This window comes from Neophocaena asiaeorientalis, unplaced genomic scaffold (assembly GCF_003031525.2).
Source record: "Neophocaena asiaeorientalis asiaeorientalis breed wild unplaced genomic scaffold, Neophocaena_asiaeorientalis_V1.1 scaffold234, whole genome shotgun sequence".
NCBI lineage: Eukaryota > Metazoa > Chordata > Mammalia > Artiodactyla > Phocoenidae > Neophocaena > Neophocaena asiaeorientalis.
Window position 1 is genome coordinate 184,029 of NW_020172270.1, and position 16,345 is coordinate 200,373.

The 16,345-nt window shown below is 44.1% G+C and overlaps 1 protein-coding gene across 1 annotated transcript in view; it reads right to left on the bottom strand.

The window, feature by feature from the left end:
- Window positions 1–5,458: 5,458 nt before the first annotated feature.
- The window catches only part of CAPN6 (calpain 6), a gene marked incomplete at its 5' end in the record, with an annotated part of 18,804 nt that continues 7,917 nt past the window's right edge, over window positions 5,459–16,345 (bottom strand). Inside the window, 11 exons of the mRNA XM_024762495.1 lie at window positions 5,459–7,096; window positions 7,917–8,053; window positions 8,486–8,607; window positions 9,183–9,385; window positions 9,564–9,686; window positions 11,626–11,812; window positions 11,912–11,989; window positions 12,246–12,439; window positions 12,999–13,191; window positions 13,704–13,912; window positions 14,957–15,088. Coding sequence (XP_024618263.1) covers window positions 6,914–7,096; window positions 7,917–8,053; window positions 8,486–8,607; window positions 9,183–9,385; window positions 9,564–9,686; window positions 11,626–11,812; window positions 11,912–11,989; window positions 12,246–12,439; window positions 12,999–13,191; window positions 13,704–13,912; window positions 14,957–15,088 — 1,761 coding nt within the window. The remainder of the gene's footprint in view (window positions 7,097–7,916; window positions 8,054–8,485; window positions 8,608–9,182; window positions 9,386–9,563; window positions 9,687–11,625; window positions 11,813–11,911; window positions 11,990–12,245; window positions 12,440–12,998; window positions 13,192–13,703; window positions 13,913–14,956; window positions 15,089–16,345) is intronic.

Below are 16,345 nucleotides of genomic sequence, written 5' to 3' on the forward strand. Positions count from 1 at the left end.
AAAAAAAAAAAAAGTAAAAAAAAGAAACGACACAAGAGGGAGACGGGGCACTTGCTGAGAGGGGACCTTAAATGAGGTTAGTGCACCATTTTATAGACAAATAATATTAGTTTTACTTTAATCTAAAAAGTAATGCATGTCCCATGTTCATTTTGATGTTGTTCAATTAAATGCTATTTAACATTGTTAGATGGCAACATTACCCAATTTGATCTACATATTCAAAGCAATCCTTGACAAAATACCAGCTGGCTCTTTGCAGAAATTACAAGTTTACCCTAAAATTTATATGGAAGTGCAAGAGAGCCAGAATAGCCAAGACAATTTTGAAATGGAAGTACAAAATTGGAGGTCTCCCATTCCTGATTTCAAAACTTACTACAGAACTACAGTAGTCAAGACAGTCTAGTATTGGCATAAAGACAGACTTATAGATCAATGGAATAGAATTGAGAGCTCAGAAATAAACCCATACATTTGTGGTCAACTGGCTTTCAGTAAGAGCGCCAAAACTATACAATGGTGGAAAGAATAGTCTTTTCAAGAAATGGTGTTAAGACAACTGGATACCCATACGCAAAAGGATGAATTTGGACCCTTGCTATATATCAACATACAAAAATTAACTCAAAATGGGTCAAAAATCTACATGAAAGAGCTGACACTACAAAACTCTTAGACGAGGACATAGGCATAAATCTTGTGACATTCGATTAGACAGTGGTTCCTTAGCTATCACACCAAAACCATAAACAACAAAAGATACAAAAATAGATACATTGGACATCACCAAAATTAAAAACTTTTTTGCTTCAAAGAACACCATCAAGAAATAGAAAAGACAACCCACAGAATGGGAGGAACTATTTGCAAATCACATATCTATTAAATGAATTAGATGCAGAATATATAAAGAGAAACTATAACTCAATAATAAAAAGACAACCCAATTAAAAATGGACAAAGGATTTGAATAGACATTTTTTAAAAATATATGTACAAATAGCCAATAAGCACATAAAAAGATGCTCAACAGGCTCCCCTGGTGGCACAGTGGTTGAGAGTCAGCCTGCCGATGCAGGGGATGAGGGTTCGTGCCCCCGTCCGGAAGGATCCCACATGCTGCGGAGCGGCTGGGCCCATGAGCCATGGCTGCTGGGCCTGCGCGTCTGGAGCCTGTGCTCCACAGTGGGAGAGGCCACGGCAGTGAGAGGCCCACGTACCGAAAAAAAAAAAAAGATGCTCAACATTCTTAGCCATTAGAGAAATGCAAATTAAAACCACAATGAGATATCAACTTCACACCCACTAGGATGGAAATAATTAAGAAGACAGATAGTAGCAAGTATTGGCAAGGATGTGGAGAAATTGGGAACTTTATACACTGCTGGTGGGAATGCAAAATGGTGCAGCAGCTTTAGAACACAATCTGTCAGTTACTCAAACAGTTAAGCATACAGTTACTGTGTGATCCAGCAATTCCACTCGTAGCTACATACCCAAGAGACTTGAAAATATATGTCCCCCCAAAGACGTGTACACAAATGTTCACAGCAGCATTATTCACAATAGCCAAAAAGGGGAAGCAACCCAAATTTCCATCAACTGGTGAATGAATAAATAAATAAATGTGGTATGTCCATACAATGGAATATTATCTGGAGATAAAAAGAAATGAAGTACTGATCCATGCTACAGTATAGACGAACCTTGAAAATATTGTGCTAAATAAAAGAAGCCAGGGGCTTCCCTGGTGGCGCAGTGGTTGAGAGTCCGCCTGCCGATGCAGGGGACACGGGTTCGTGCCCCAGTCTGGGAAGATCCCACATGGCGCGGAGCGGCTGGGCCCATGAGCCATGGCCGCTGAGCCTGCGCGTCCGGAGCCTGTGCTCCGCAACGGGAGAGGCCACAACAGTGAGAGGCCCGCGTAACGCCAAAAAAAAAAAAAAAAAGAAGCCAAACCCAAAAAGCGACACTTTGTATAACCCTATTTACATGAAATGTCCAGAATAGGCAAATCCATAGACACAGAAGGTAGATTAGTGGTTTCCTAAAGTGGAGGAGAAGGGGATTAGGAGGAAGTGGGGAGTACAGGGTTTCTTTTTTGGAAGTGATGTAATTGTTCTAAAATTGATTGTGGTAACGGTTGCTCAACTCTGTAAATAAACCAAAAACCGTTGAATTGTACACTTTAAATTGACGAGTTGTATGATATGTGAATTATATTTTTACTAAAGCTGTTATAATAAAAATGATACATGTCCAATATAGAGACATGAGAAAATTCAGAAAAGCAAAAAAGAAGAAAAAGAAACTCCATTCACATTAAAAAAATTTTTTTTTCTGTTTCCCAGTTGTCCTCGGGATTGGTTAAGTCAAAAATGCCTATCCTGAAATATAAGACCTCTCATGATTCGTTCCGTTTACTGCTTGAACGTCATCTTTCATCATTCCCACATTGGCACCATATGTTTCAACCGTAACGAATTGTTTTTCTCCAAACATTCCATGCTCCCTTGCAAGTCCCTGCACTTGCACACGTCATTCTCATTGCCTGTCACTGTTGGTCCCTCCCTCCTTCATTTGGCCAATTGTATTCATCCATCAGGTTTCGGCTTAGACATCACCTCTTCCAGAAAGCTTTCCCTGACCCCAGGGATTGGGTGTACCTCCTTGGTGTCTAACAGTTCTCTGTGCTTATTTCTATCAAATCATTCACCCCATGTAGATTTTTTAAATTAAAGTTATATTATGAACAAAGCTTCCAAGATCTATGGGGCAATATAAAAATGTCTAATAGTCATGTCACTAAAGGTCCAGAGGGAACAGAAAAAGAAATTGGTGCAGTAATTTTTGAATAAATAATTACTGAAAACTTCCCAAAATTTGATCAAAGACATATATTTACACATTCAAGAACTCAGTGAACTCCAAACTGTATAAACATAAAGAAAATCACTCCTAGACAGTTAATAGTACTGCTGAACACTAAAGATAAAGAAAAATTCTGCAAGAAGATAGAGCAAAATGAAACATAATATATATAAAACAAGAATTTGAACACTGTGGATTTCTCAGCAGAAACCACAGAGGGCAGAAGAGAAAGGAATAATGTCTTTAAATCGCTTAAAGGGAAGAACTGCCAAACCTGAATTCTATATCCAGCAAAAATATTCTTCAGGAATGAAAGCAAAATAAAGATATTCTCAGATGAAGAAAAGCTAAGAGAATTCATCAACAGATCTAAAAGAAATGCTAATGGGAGTTCTTCAGGGTGAATATAAATGATACCAAAGAGAATCTTGGAACTTCAGAAATAAAGACGCAAAACAGAAATAGTAAGTATAAAATACTATTTTCCTCCCCTTAAGTTCTTTAAAATATGTAGGACTGTTGAAAGAAAAAATTATAACATTGTCTGGAGGAATTTTTAATCTATTCAGATATAATACCTATGAAACTTTAAAAGATTAGAAGGGGATGGTAAAGTGGTTATAAGGCTCCACTTCTTAAAAATTTATTTTTAGTAAAATTCAGTTGAGTTTTGAGAAATGCATACAGTCGTGTAACCAACGAGACAACTAAGATACACAGTAGTTCCAAAATTATGAACCTAATCATTACTCCCCAAATGTTCCTCTGGTCACTTTGTATTTCTTTCCTCTCTCCCCTCCCCACCTCCCCAGGCAACCAATGAGACGTTTTATGTCACTACAGAGTAGTTCACATTTTCGAGGTTTTATGTGAACGAAACCAGGCAGGATGCACCCTTTTTGTTCTGCCTTCTTTCAGCCAGCATAATTATTTTGAGAGTCATTTATGTTGTTATCAAATAATACATATTGATACGTATTAGTGCACTGGATTCTTTTGGGAAGACGAAGTCTACTGACACATTATATGTGTGCATACGTACATATACGCATGCGTATGTAAGTTAGAGAGGTAAAGATTCTGAGAGAAACATTTGGTATTTGTACAGTTCTTGGTATAATATTATGGATACATAGCTGGTACAGATGTAGGGAAGATGTTACCACTTTCTGGGGGACAGCATATTTTTATGGAAAAGTTCAAGGTTTAGGAGTCGAATAGACATCATTATCTGATTAATACTCATTATATGATTACCGACTAACAACCTTGAGTTGTTACTTATTTGTTATTTATCCTCTCTGATATGTGTGATAAATGTTATTTATCCTCTCTGTTCCTTCATTTCCTTATTTTTGGAAAACAGAGATAATAACAACACTTCATATGGTGGTCATGTGAATTAAAATGAGATTACATATATAAAGCACTGAGCATGGAGTCTGACACATAGCAGACAATCAAAAACGTGTTAGTTCTTTTTCTTTTCTACCTTTTTTTTTTTTTACATCTTTATTGGAGTATAATTGCTTCACGATGTTGTGTTAGTTTCTGCTGTATAACAAAGTGAATCAGCTATACATAAACATATATCCCCATATCCCCTCCCTCTTGAGCCTCGCTCCCACCCTCCCTATCCCACCCCTCTAGGTGGTCACAAAGCACCGAGCTGATCTCCCTGTGCTATGCGGCCGCTTCCCACTAGCTATCGGTTTTACATTCGGTAGTGTATATATGTCCATGCCACTCTCTCACTTCGTCCCAGCTTACCCTTCCCCTTCCCCGTGCCCTCAAGTCCATTCTCTACGTCTGTGTCTTTATTCTTATTTGGGGAGAAAATTTCTCATCCTTAAAAAGTGGCAGAGCGTTTGAGCTTAATCATAATATCATAGTGCCATCTGGTGACCATATAGAACTATTACATTATCTGTAACAGAGACTTCATTTCTGAAAAAGTTCTACCACATCTAAATGCCTGTCTTTAAGATGTCATCTCTAGTGTGTTCTGGCTTAGTATTGCAGGGACAGGGAATGAGGACTGTGCTTGAGGTCAGTTCTCCTGGGGTTGGAGATGCCTCCCCTGTCTGGGCATCCTGTCCTGTCAGGAGGAAGAGCTCAAGGAAAAAGGAGAGGAGTTTCCCTCCTAGCCTAACCCTAAAATGGGCAGATGACAAATAAGTGTGGAAGCAAGTGAATGAAGTCTTCACATCCGTTCTGCTCTCAGGGATATGGTGGGAGGGAGGATGGTATTGTCTCCTGTTGGAAGGCCTGCCCTTGAACGATCTGGCCACTGTAGCTTTGGCCTTGAGTCCAATCTCAGAGGAGTTTCAAAATCATGTAACCCCTGATATCACACAAATACCCCTAAATATGGACTAGAAAAGGACCCCCTCTCCATTCTACCAGCCCCTCCCCCACCTGGATGAATACAGCCAAGGGCTCTGCATCCATCAGACTAAAGCCTGGGCTCCGGTTGCAGGAAGTACCCCTCCTCCCACCCCCACCTCTAACCGCTCGCAAAGGAGTCTCAGCAGACAGCCACTCTTGTCATCTCTCCTGTGCCACCAAATCAAGTCAAGACTGGTCAATTTATTAAACGTGAACTTTATTGTGGTTTGGATTATGTAAGGCAGTGTGGTGAAGGCACTGCAGAAGTTAGACTGAAAAACGTGGTAGGGAAAGGAGCGAGCTAAGAAAACTACAAAATTTTTTAAATGATCGCGTGCTGGACTAGACTAAGTATACTACAACTATGTCATTTTATTCATTATTGCAGAAGCGTTGAAATATTCTAGGAGGTGGAGCTTGGGGGATGGGGAAAGGCTTCATGGAGGAGGTGGCATTTATGCTGGGCCTTGAAGGAGGGGTAGAATGTTGATAGAGGAGATGGAGGGAAGAACATTTCAGAATGACTGACTCTAGAGAAAATTCTATAGAAGGACTGAAAAAACAAGAGGGCAAACAAACACCCCCAGGGAGTGAACGCTCCCAACTGGGAGAAAAGCCTGAGGGGTCTCAAGCCCCCCAGATGGGGTCTTCAGTACCAATGATATTAGGAGGCACAGGACAACGGGCTTGTTTGTAAACCTAGCAGCAGCAGGAGGTCACATTTGCAGTCAGGGGCCCCAAACTGGCGAGACTATGCCTGGATGGAGTCTCTCGTCCTTTTATCCTGCGTGGTCCTTATTCATCCTTCCTCTTGCCCGCTGACTGCCTGAACGGTAGTTCGTGCGCGCCCACGTGCGCGTGTGTGAGTGTAGGTGTGTGTGGATGCGTGGGGGACCGAGGCTTTGTCTCCCACTGCAGCTTCTTCCACTTTTCCCTCTTGTGGCACACAGCTGGCTTCCACGGAGCTGGAGCTCGGGCCCTTCCCACTGTCTGAGCCTCACGGAACTCCAGCTCTTGATTAAGCACCTAGGAAGCTTCCTCAACATGAAGGTAAAACCTACCGTGGGGGGTGACTTGGGTCAGGGCAGGACTACACTTTCCAGAGGTGGTGGTTGGTGGTGGTGGTGATGGCGGTGCCGGCGGTAAGGGCTGGGGATGTATAAACAGGCTGTGGCTGCTGGGTAAAAGGCTGCTGGGACACCTGTAGTGTTCAGTCAGGAGCTGGGATGTCAGGCTAGACCTGCTTGGCCTTGATCACCCCTCCGCTTTCCTCAACATGCCCTACAGGGGAGACATTTTGGGCACCTGAAAACAGCTAAGACATCGGTAGGGTATCCAGGCTGTTGTCGTTGTCCTGCGTGAATCTCACCCCCGGAAGCCCCAGAGATCTTTCCTTGGCCAACATCTGTCTGATCTTCAGATAGGACTGTCACCTCCCCCTGTCCAGCTGCTGGAGGTATATAGGTTATGTAGCTACTTACGCTACTCGCTACTCGGATGGGGAGGTATGGGGAACTTATCAGAAGAAAGGCAAAGTTAATTACTGTGAATTTCTTTCTTTCAAAAGATTATGAATCCTAGATAAGATCTAGCATCTGACAGAAAATAAAAGGATGGGAAAGCTCTGTCAGGATTCCCTGGAGCTGGAGATTTAGAGCTCAGTGAGATCATCACTGGAAATAACCTTGAAGCTGATGTGGCCTTGTTTAACTTTGGCAGTTGGACCACCCTTCTTACGCAGGTACAGGGACTTCAGATCACGGCAGTCACTGGGGTCAGCATCCAGAGTGACCTGCCCCAAGAACTGATCACAGAACTTTCGTCTGTTCCAGACCTGGAGAGACAAGTCAAGAAAGTGAAGATGAGCAACCCTCTGTAACATTGGACTTTGCCGAGTGGCATCTAGAACCTAATGCCGGGCTTTGGAAGGTCTGTTTAAAAACCAAGAGACTGTACTTCCTGATACCTCTCTGGCTAAGGGGAAAGTACCTCAAAGAGGAGAGACGAAAAGCCACCAGTCAGAGTTCAGAATCAACCTTGATCTATGAGATGGCCGCCGAAAGGCAGCTGGTCAGAAGCATTAAGTCAGAAAAACAGCCAAACCACAGTGCTCCATTCCGAGCAGCAGGGCGAGGGTCATGTGAATTGGCATATACTTCAGTACCTGTGTTAACATGCGTATCTGCCAGCATGCGGGCTTCTGCCCACAATGAAAGAACAGAGGAGAGGAGATTTAGGATGGAGGTTCGAAAGGAAGCCAGTGATTGTGCCTGGGGGGAGGTGTCTTCCAGTACAAAACAAACAGACAAAAAACCAGGATAGGGCTTCCCTGGTGGCGCAGTGGTTGAGAGTCTGCCTGCCGATGCGGGGGACACGGGTTCGTGCCCCGGTCCGGGAGGATCCCACGTGCCGCGGAGCGGCTGGGCCCGTGAGCCGTGGCCGCTGAGCCCGTGCGTCCGGAGCCTGTGTTCCGCAGCGGGAGAGGCCACAACAGTGAGAGGCCCGCGTACCGCAAAAAAAAAAAAAAAACCAAAACAAACAAACAAAACAGGATAAGCCTTGCTCCGTATCCTAGACATCTGTGAGGCACTTGGGATCATCCAGTATCTGGTACTGAATATGAGCCACGTGAGGGTCCCCGTTCACATCCTCACCTGCACTATAATAGGAATGTCAGTGGTCCTTCTGTAGAAAATGGCCTGGGTGTCAAAAATGGCATGAACAGTATTCTTTTGGACAGGCGAACGGACTTCCTCCTTTCCACACTTGATGACCAAATATGGGTTTACAGCTGGAACAAAGTAACATTTATTTTTAACACAGTGATTAAAAGTCCTCTTTCTAGATAGTTAAGAAATATTAGATAGGCCCTTGCCCCAAGATTTTTATATCCCATTTTCTCTTTTTTTAAATTGAAGTACAGTTGATTTACAACATGGTGTTAATTTCTGCTGTACAGCAAAGCGATTCAGTTATATACATTCTTTTTAAAATATTCTTTTCCATTATGGTTTATCACAGGATATTGAATATAGTTCCCTGTGCTATACAGTAGGACCTTGTTGTTTATATATATCCCATTTTCCTACCACGGTTGACAGCCGTTCTGACTTTTCTACACGGAAAACGCCATTGGAGAGAATCATGTGTGACCATCTTTTCTAACCATATATGCAATAAATGAAACTGATTTTGCTTTCCCAGACACCCCTGCAGTTCTTACTTTCATTGGCATACTTCTTCTCCAGGCCCTCGGCACTGTGCACTGTGATCTGGGTGACAACCTTGGGGTAGCCACGAGCCAGATTCCAGCAGGACATCTTGGGCATGTCCAGAGTCAGCTCCCTGGAACATCAAAAAGAAGACACGTCATCCATGACGAATGCCCTTTGATGAGGAGATAGGCTCGCCAAAGCAGACCCTGTTGTTGAAAAACACAAAATGCCAAGTGACCTAGCCCATTCCTCCTCTGACATGGCTTATATTTTATGAGTATGTTTTCCTTTCCCCTTGCTTTAAGGCCCAGCAGATAAAGATCAGAGTAGGCAGGGCTGGGGTGAAAAGGTAGCTTTGGTGACCCAGCACTCAGAACATAATAGAGGAGCAGTGAGGAGTGCCAGCTGTTTAAGAGAAGAAAGAGTCAGCCAGAGAACAGAAGATAAAATATAAGTGGAAAAGCTTAGGCTATAGGCCTGTTCTCCTTAAATGGCAGCTCAAAGTGCTGAAGCTCTGACCTCCGCAGGGAACTTCTCTCAACCCACACCACTTTGAGAAATCTTTCTCCTGCCATCACTGCAGTTAAATCTGACTTGAATAAGTTGTCCCTTTGAGTGTCCACCTAGGGGAAGAGGGCCAAGAGGGTTAGGACTGGAGGCAAGGCACGGAATGGGAGTTGGCAGGGCTGGCCGAGGAAACGGCACCTGAGCTGGACAGGCACTTCAGAGAAGATTCTCAAGAGAAACTCGCTGGTGCGGCCATGCTGGAACATAGTTGGGACAAGCACGTAGTTGCCTTTCTTCAGGTACTTGCTCAGAAACACGGTGCGCGTGTCAATATAAGTGGAGGTCCCCGCACGCTCCTGGATGTACAGGTGGTGGAGGCGGAATTTGCGGTTCATCTCCACCTGGAAATGCAAGAGAAGGAGATGCTCCATTGCACTCAAATCATAGTTTTTGCATTTGAAGATCCTAGCTCTTCTACTTTCTTTATCCCTCGACCTTTCTTAATTCCCCTAACCCCAAGCCGCCCTAATTTTGACACTGTTTGCCATCATTCTCTCTGCTCCAAAGGCCCATTCTTACCTTGAAGAGCTCAAAGCCGATGATGTAATTGTCGGGTCTTCCCATGCGGCGGTAAGTGCGCAGGTCTTTTTGCTGCAGAGACATGATGACCTTGTGCCCATCCTCGGGCACAGTGAAGATGTACTAAGGGAAAGAGGCCAGCAAGGAGCTTAGTTAGCAGTTCTGTTTCAGATGAGCCAGCTCAAATTTCAGGGAAGAAAACTCTACCTTGCGAAGCAGAGACTTGGGTCATGTTCTGGGCTTTGCCATTGACTTGCTAAATGCAGATCCTAATGTTTGCTTCTCCCTATGGCATTCAGCATGTGCTGAGAGAGCCAACTTCATACCTAGGCCTTTGATGCCAAAGGGGGTACGCTTTGTTTTAATAAGTTCTTGGTAGGATCTTGGGTTTTTAAAAATTGTCCCCTTGTGGGCTTCCCTGGTGGCACAGTGGTTAAGAATCCGCCTGCCAATGCTGGGGACACGGGTTCGAGCCCTGGTCTGGGAAGATCCCACATGCCACGGAGCAACTGGGCCCGTGTGCCACAACTACTGAGCCTGCGCTCTAGAGCCCGCGAGCCACAACTACTGAAGCCCGCGTGCCTAGAGCCCGTGCTCCGTAACAAGAGATGCCACCGCAATGAGAAGCCCGTGCACCACAAAGAAGAGTAGCCCCAGCTCGCCGCAACTAGAGAAAGCCTGCACACAGCAACGAAGATCCAACGCAGCCGAAAATAAATAAATTAAATACATAAAATTTTTTTAAATCGTATAAACTGTCCCCTTGTTTTTAAAAGCCGTACACAGGAAAATTTGAGAATCAACAAAGACAGAAAGCATCCTTGCTTGACTTAACCTGACACTGCAGCATTCCCCTAGGCTAGCCTCCTAATGCCAGCCCAGATGTGTGACTTGTGGAAGGGGCCGGATCCATTACCTTGGTGAACTGATGCTTTGCTATCACCATTTTAAGGATGCTGCAGTCCTTTTCTAGAGACTTCCCAAACATCATCTGCGGAATCATGGTGCCATTGGGAAGTAAGACTAAAAGGCATCAGATTTCTCTCTCTCTCTCCCCCAACCCTCCCACCAAGAAACAGGAAACAGATGCAGAAACATGCGCTCACGAGGCACCCGTCAGTTCATCCTGCACAGACACTTAAACAGTGACGCCAAAAAGCCCATTTCCCCAGTTTGGTATACGTTCCTGATAGTTAAAGCATTTCCAGGGCTGTAAATGAAGGGGGGTGGCAATAGGAGCTTTCTTTTCTTTAGGGGCAATTAAGGTGGAAGGAATGGAGGAAACTATGAGTTACGTAAATCAGCCCACCAGCTTTAGTATCCTTCGAAGTGGCTGGCCAATGAAGCTCATGGAAAGAAAAGACACACTCGTGTAAGGCTGCAACACAGTCAGAAGTCTTGTCTCCTGTGGTTAGCTCATCAGCACATTTGCAGATGAAACCATCAAGGTTATTATAGGTTCAGGCTTTGGATGTTCGGATTTTTTGCTTTGGGGTGTGCCTGGGCTTGACCTCTAATGTGTCATCTGGAATAGCATTGTAATGGGAGATGGATGGAACGGGGTCATTGACAGGGTAGCGATTCAAATCCTGAGAAGAATGACCTGGTATTCTAGATGAGAAAAGGGAGGCCTAATGATGGGGTTCAGAAGAATCACCTACATGAGAAAGAGGACACATATAGTAAATGCGTACCCAAGAGAGCAATTAGGCAGTAAAGAAATGAAAAAGAATTGAGAAAACGTCAGGGAGCAGGTCCTTTCTCTCTAATGTGGGACCATCACAAGGAAGCAGGGAGTGTCAAAGCATACCCAGCAATACGGTCAGGAGAGAGGCAGCCAGAGGAGGTGGCTTGGATTTGATAATGTCACCAAGTCACGTCTCTACAAAGAGACACAGTCTGCTTTACAGGCATCTGAGGCAATCCCTATGCATCTTGGTTGATGAATATTACACAATAGCTGCAAATGGGAGAACTGATGTCAAAGAAATACTCCAAGGTGAGACCTGGCTTCCTATTGCCTTGATAACTTGAAGGCAAAGAAAAAGAATTTGATTTAAACCTGGGGATTCTGCAGGAAGGTATCACGGTTGTTATAGCAGCCTCCTGAACGGTTCATCAGCGGATCATCATCCACAGTCCAGCATCCCACCACCGATTCCAGCTCCTTGCGGCCAAAAATAGGGCTGTTCACATTGCGGCAGACATTCAGTTCATGGAAGTTGCGGCAAAAGTCCTCCAGGCTCATCCTGAATGGAAGGAAAGAAATGAAGATGACACTTAATACCCACCCCTGCGGTTCCGTGTGGAAGCCCCAATTCCCTTTAGCACAGAAAACCTCTACGCACCAAAACTCTCCATCATCAGACATAACAAGCCCCAGGTTCTTGCGATCTGCTGCAGTCAGCTGCTGCCACTCTTCAGAACTAAAGGCAAATGAACAAAGGGATAAGCCATTATGTTTGCCATTGACTTCCTACAGTAAGCAGGCTGCCAAAGGAACAGAATACATGAGGACTGGGACAGCTCTGTCTCACCACCAGCTAAGTCACAGGCCCCATGTCCGAGAAGGACCCACAGATGTCACTAAGTATTGACAGCCCACTAGCAGTCTGGAGGGATGGGATCGGGAGAACGTATAGGGCTTTGGGGATGCAGGAATCAAAGTGGAAAGCCACTCACATCTCACTCCAGGGCCCACTCCATTCTTGTCTTCCCAAGGGGTTCCTCAGACGAATCATGTACAGCTTCTCCGTACTGAAGACCTCCACGAGTCTTTCTCCAAGACGAATCTTGCGAATATCAGTCATGGTGTACGTATGGCCCTTCAGTAGACCCCAATCAGTTTCAACTTCTTGTTCCTCCTGATTGGGAAACTGAGAGCAAAGAAAGATACATAAGGGCACAAGGACTGGGAGATCCAAGGCTTGGTTCTTCCTCTTCTTTGATTGGTTTACCCGAGTATGGCTGGAATTAGTTCTCTTATGCAAATAGAAATTTGATCCTGCCACCTAACTTGACACAAAGCAAGCCAAGGAAAGGAAATAAAGAATTTAATATAACAACTCAAACAATTCAAATGACCCACGGTAGTACGTTGATATGAAGAGCATTGAAATTTGTCGTTGGGGTTGGTTAATTCTCTGAGCAAACACCTATAACCGCCACACCCAGGAGCAGAGGCACGAGGAATAATTTAGCAGAGACTATTTACATCAGCTCGGATGCGCATCGGCCTCCAGCGGGATGACTGGTACAAAAGGAAAATAGGTTAAAGCTCCTTAGCCTCTGCGCCAGGGCTCAGTGCCTATTGTTAGCTTTCTGAGTTTCATAATGACTTGTCCTGGATCTCCAGGGTGAGGGTGATGTTCTCCACTAAATGCCACGGTCTCCTCTGCCAGAAGTGAGCGAAGAGTGGTTTTGGTAAGTACAAACCTCAATGGAGCAACAGATCAGACCTCCTTTGGTAAATGTTTTGTACAGTTCTCCAAACAGCTTGTACTTCTCCTCAACGAGCTCAGTGTATCTTCCCTTCTGCATGTCAACAGTTTCAGCCAATGTGCCAGTGAAGTCCACGATGATATCAGTAGTGGTCAGACCATCGAGGGCTTCATAACAGCCAAGCAGCCTGGGGGCAAATATGCAAAGTTATCTTTGTAAAAGTGTTTTTCCAGGTCAAGGACATCTTGTCCCCCCAAGTTAAAACAGTCCTTGCCCAGCCAGCCTTTACCGGCTAGCTTTCCTCTAGGTACAAAATGAGAGATACTTTGAGAATATAGCCACATTTCTAGGTTTAGGCTATGTTATCTAGGACGGTCCATGCAGAAACTTCTTTCTACAGGTAAATATTAGACAAGGAGAAAATCTGCGGCCATAATGCCATGTGATCTGTAGATCAGCAGCAGGAAGAGGGCACCTGGGAGCAGTAAGGGCTTAACGGAAACTGGAACAGCTGATTTCTTTCTCATCTGGAATCAGGGAGGGCCATTCCCAGGTCCAAAGCAATGCCTTGGATCTGATTGATATCCTACCCAATTTAAAGCCCAAGGCTAAGCTGGGAGAGCATGAGTTCCCAAGGACGAATGTGACCTTCCTTTCCTTGTGTAGCCTGACCACTGACTAGCCAGCCCCCCTCCTTACTTGGCATAAGCTTTTTCCAACAGAGCATTCCAAAACTCATTCATGGAGGTGGAGAAGGAGAAAACGAGATCTCCATTGATGGTGGGCAGCAAGTCATCAATCACCACCTCGGTCCATTCTCCAAAATGCCAGAAACGGAAGCGAAATATCCCAGCATATTTATCTAGTTTTCGAGGGTCCCATTCCTGTTCCTTATGGTTGGGAATTGTCTGGAAATATAAGGACATTCAATCAACTGTTATTCACCAGACCATATCCAAATATTGAGATTACAATTGACTTCTGACAAATCCCATGTGGCAACAGGAAGCACACCAAATACATTTGGTTTGGGTCTAGGTAGGAAGTCCCTGGTAGGGCATTTTTTCCTGCAATTTTTGCTCCCCCAGTTCAGTTTTGCTGAGGATAGTATTACCATGCTTGCCCTGAATACACACAGGGTGACTGGGGGCAGCAAGTTATGGGTTAAATTATTTACCACAGTTAATCTACAAACTCGATCATGAGAGACTGTCGACACAAACGTATTCGTGGTTGCGTATTTAACCACATAAACAGAGGCATTTTAAAAAGCAAAATCAATCAAAACACAAGGTCCCCTGTGGTTTCAGTTTTTAAAGGTCCATCCTAGAGAGTTCGTGCAGATTCTATAGACTATAGATTTTATTCACACCTTGAATAAAAATATATTTGGGAAAGTCTCCTTTTTAAATACAACTACACATTCATCTTCGAAAATTGTTATTTTCTGAAGAAAATGCTCTAATTTTTCCCAGGTCAACACTTCATTGCCTTGAACTCTGCCTAAATGCCAAAGGAATTTTTGTACTCTTATAATTTATTAGAACCTTTTCAAGGATCTAGTTCCACCTTTCTCACCTTTTCTTTTGTTCACATCTGTCAGTGACTTCCTGGCCCCCAGTGGCTTTTTACCCCAGTAGGTACTGAGAATGCAAGTATGCAGAGCTACTGAGTCAAAGTACTGCAAGTGACAAAAGATCACCTAATATGTGCGACAAAGCAAATAGAGTAAAATGTTAACGGTAGAATCTAGGTGAGTAAATGGGTGTTAACTGTAAAATTCTTTCAACTTTCTGTATTTGTGAACATTCTCATAATAAAATTGAGGGAAATCGCCTTCAATCATTAATACTTCTGACATCAGGGATTAAACAATCTGAGACAGTTACGAGCTGACTTTTCCTAAAGTTACTAAAGAAGACAAGAAGGTGGAAACCGAGTGAGGTCGGTACCTTTGTCCAGTGAGACTCCTGAACAGCCAAACAGGAAAATGCAGAGACCATTGGCTTGTGCCCCAGTCTCCCTTGGGTCAGCTGGTGGTTGCTGATATTGCCCACAATCAGGCGGGGGTCATCGCAGATGTCCTGTGGATACAACAGTTCGTTCTAAGAGCCTGGGAAGTGTTCCCCACGGGTCAGTGTGAGCTCAGCTAGGCAGGACAGACTTCACAGATGAGGTAAGGTGGAAAGATTACCAGGACTTCCACAGGTAGGAGAAAGGCAAGGTTGGGGGGTTGTGGAAACAAACACAAAGCAGTAGCTCATCAAGACACAGGAAAAAGGGTCATGTGGGAAGGTGGCAGGAGAAATGGAAGAAGAGGATGCGACTGAGACAGGATGAGACGTGCTGGTGGGAGCCCTCAGACATAGCTATCATTGAGGTTTAGAGAGTTTTCACTGCAGCAGTGAGTTGGTAAAGAGAGAACGAGGGATTAGCACATTACATTCTGATCCTATTTGTCAGGATGAGATTTTCTGAAGCGCCTGTGCTCAGATGGGTGATTGCACTTAAAAGACAAGGCCTGATAGAGGTGGACATTAATGCTTCTCCCTCTCCAGAAAAATGAGTTAGGAGACCTTATACGTGAAGCCCTTTCCTAACACAAAGCAGAGGCAACAGCGGTGTCCGTGCAGCAAGATTTCCCCACATCTTTGGATGAATACAGATGGCAGCAGCACGAATAGCAGGTGGTAATAGACCGCATCTAGGAGCACTTCAACAGACACTCTTTTCCCACAGGGGATGTTCAGAACCTGGACAGAATGGGGCAAGTATTTGTTTGAGGCGTATGTGTGTGTCTTTCCCCAACATATCATTAGCTGTGCCATTCCCACTGCAAGTAGGAAAATGAGGCCCAAATAATACAATTCCAGCACAATGTAATGGAGGAATTTTCAAAGTATAATCAGTGCCTAAAGGAAGGATCCCCAAAATTTCCCTGGTGGTAGACAAAATAATTTGAATAGTGGTGGTAATGTTCACGCCGAAGCCTTAAGAATGACTAGAGTTAGCAGTTGGACAAGGGAGAGGGATGGAGGCATAAGGAGTAGAGAGACAGTCATGGACAGAGGTATAGTCACATACATGACACCATATAATTGAAGACACGTTTGCGTGACTCAGAGTATCAGCCCTTGCAGAGTTCAAAGGCAGGAAATACCAATGAAGTCTTGGGTAGATGAAGAGAGCTTCATGGAGGAGGCCGTTGGCCAGTACCTTGACATTTTTCTTACCCAGCAGAAATAAATCCTAGTCTCAAATGGAAAGAAAATCTAGACATATATCCTTTAAAAATTATTAAATAGAGACAGCCAAAAAAAAAAAAAAAAAAAAAAAAAAAA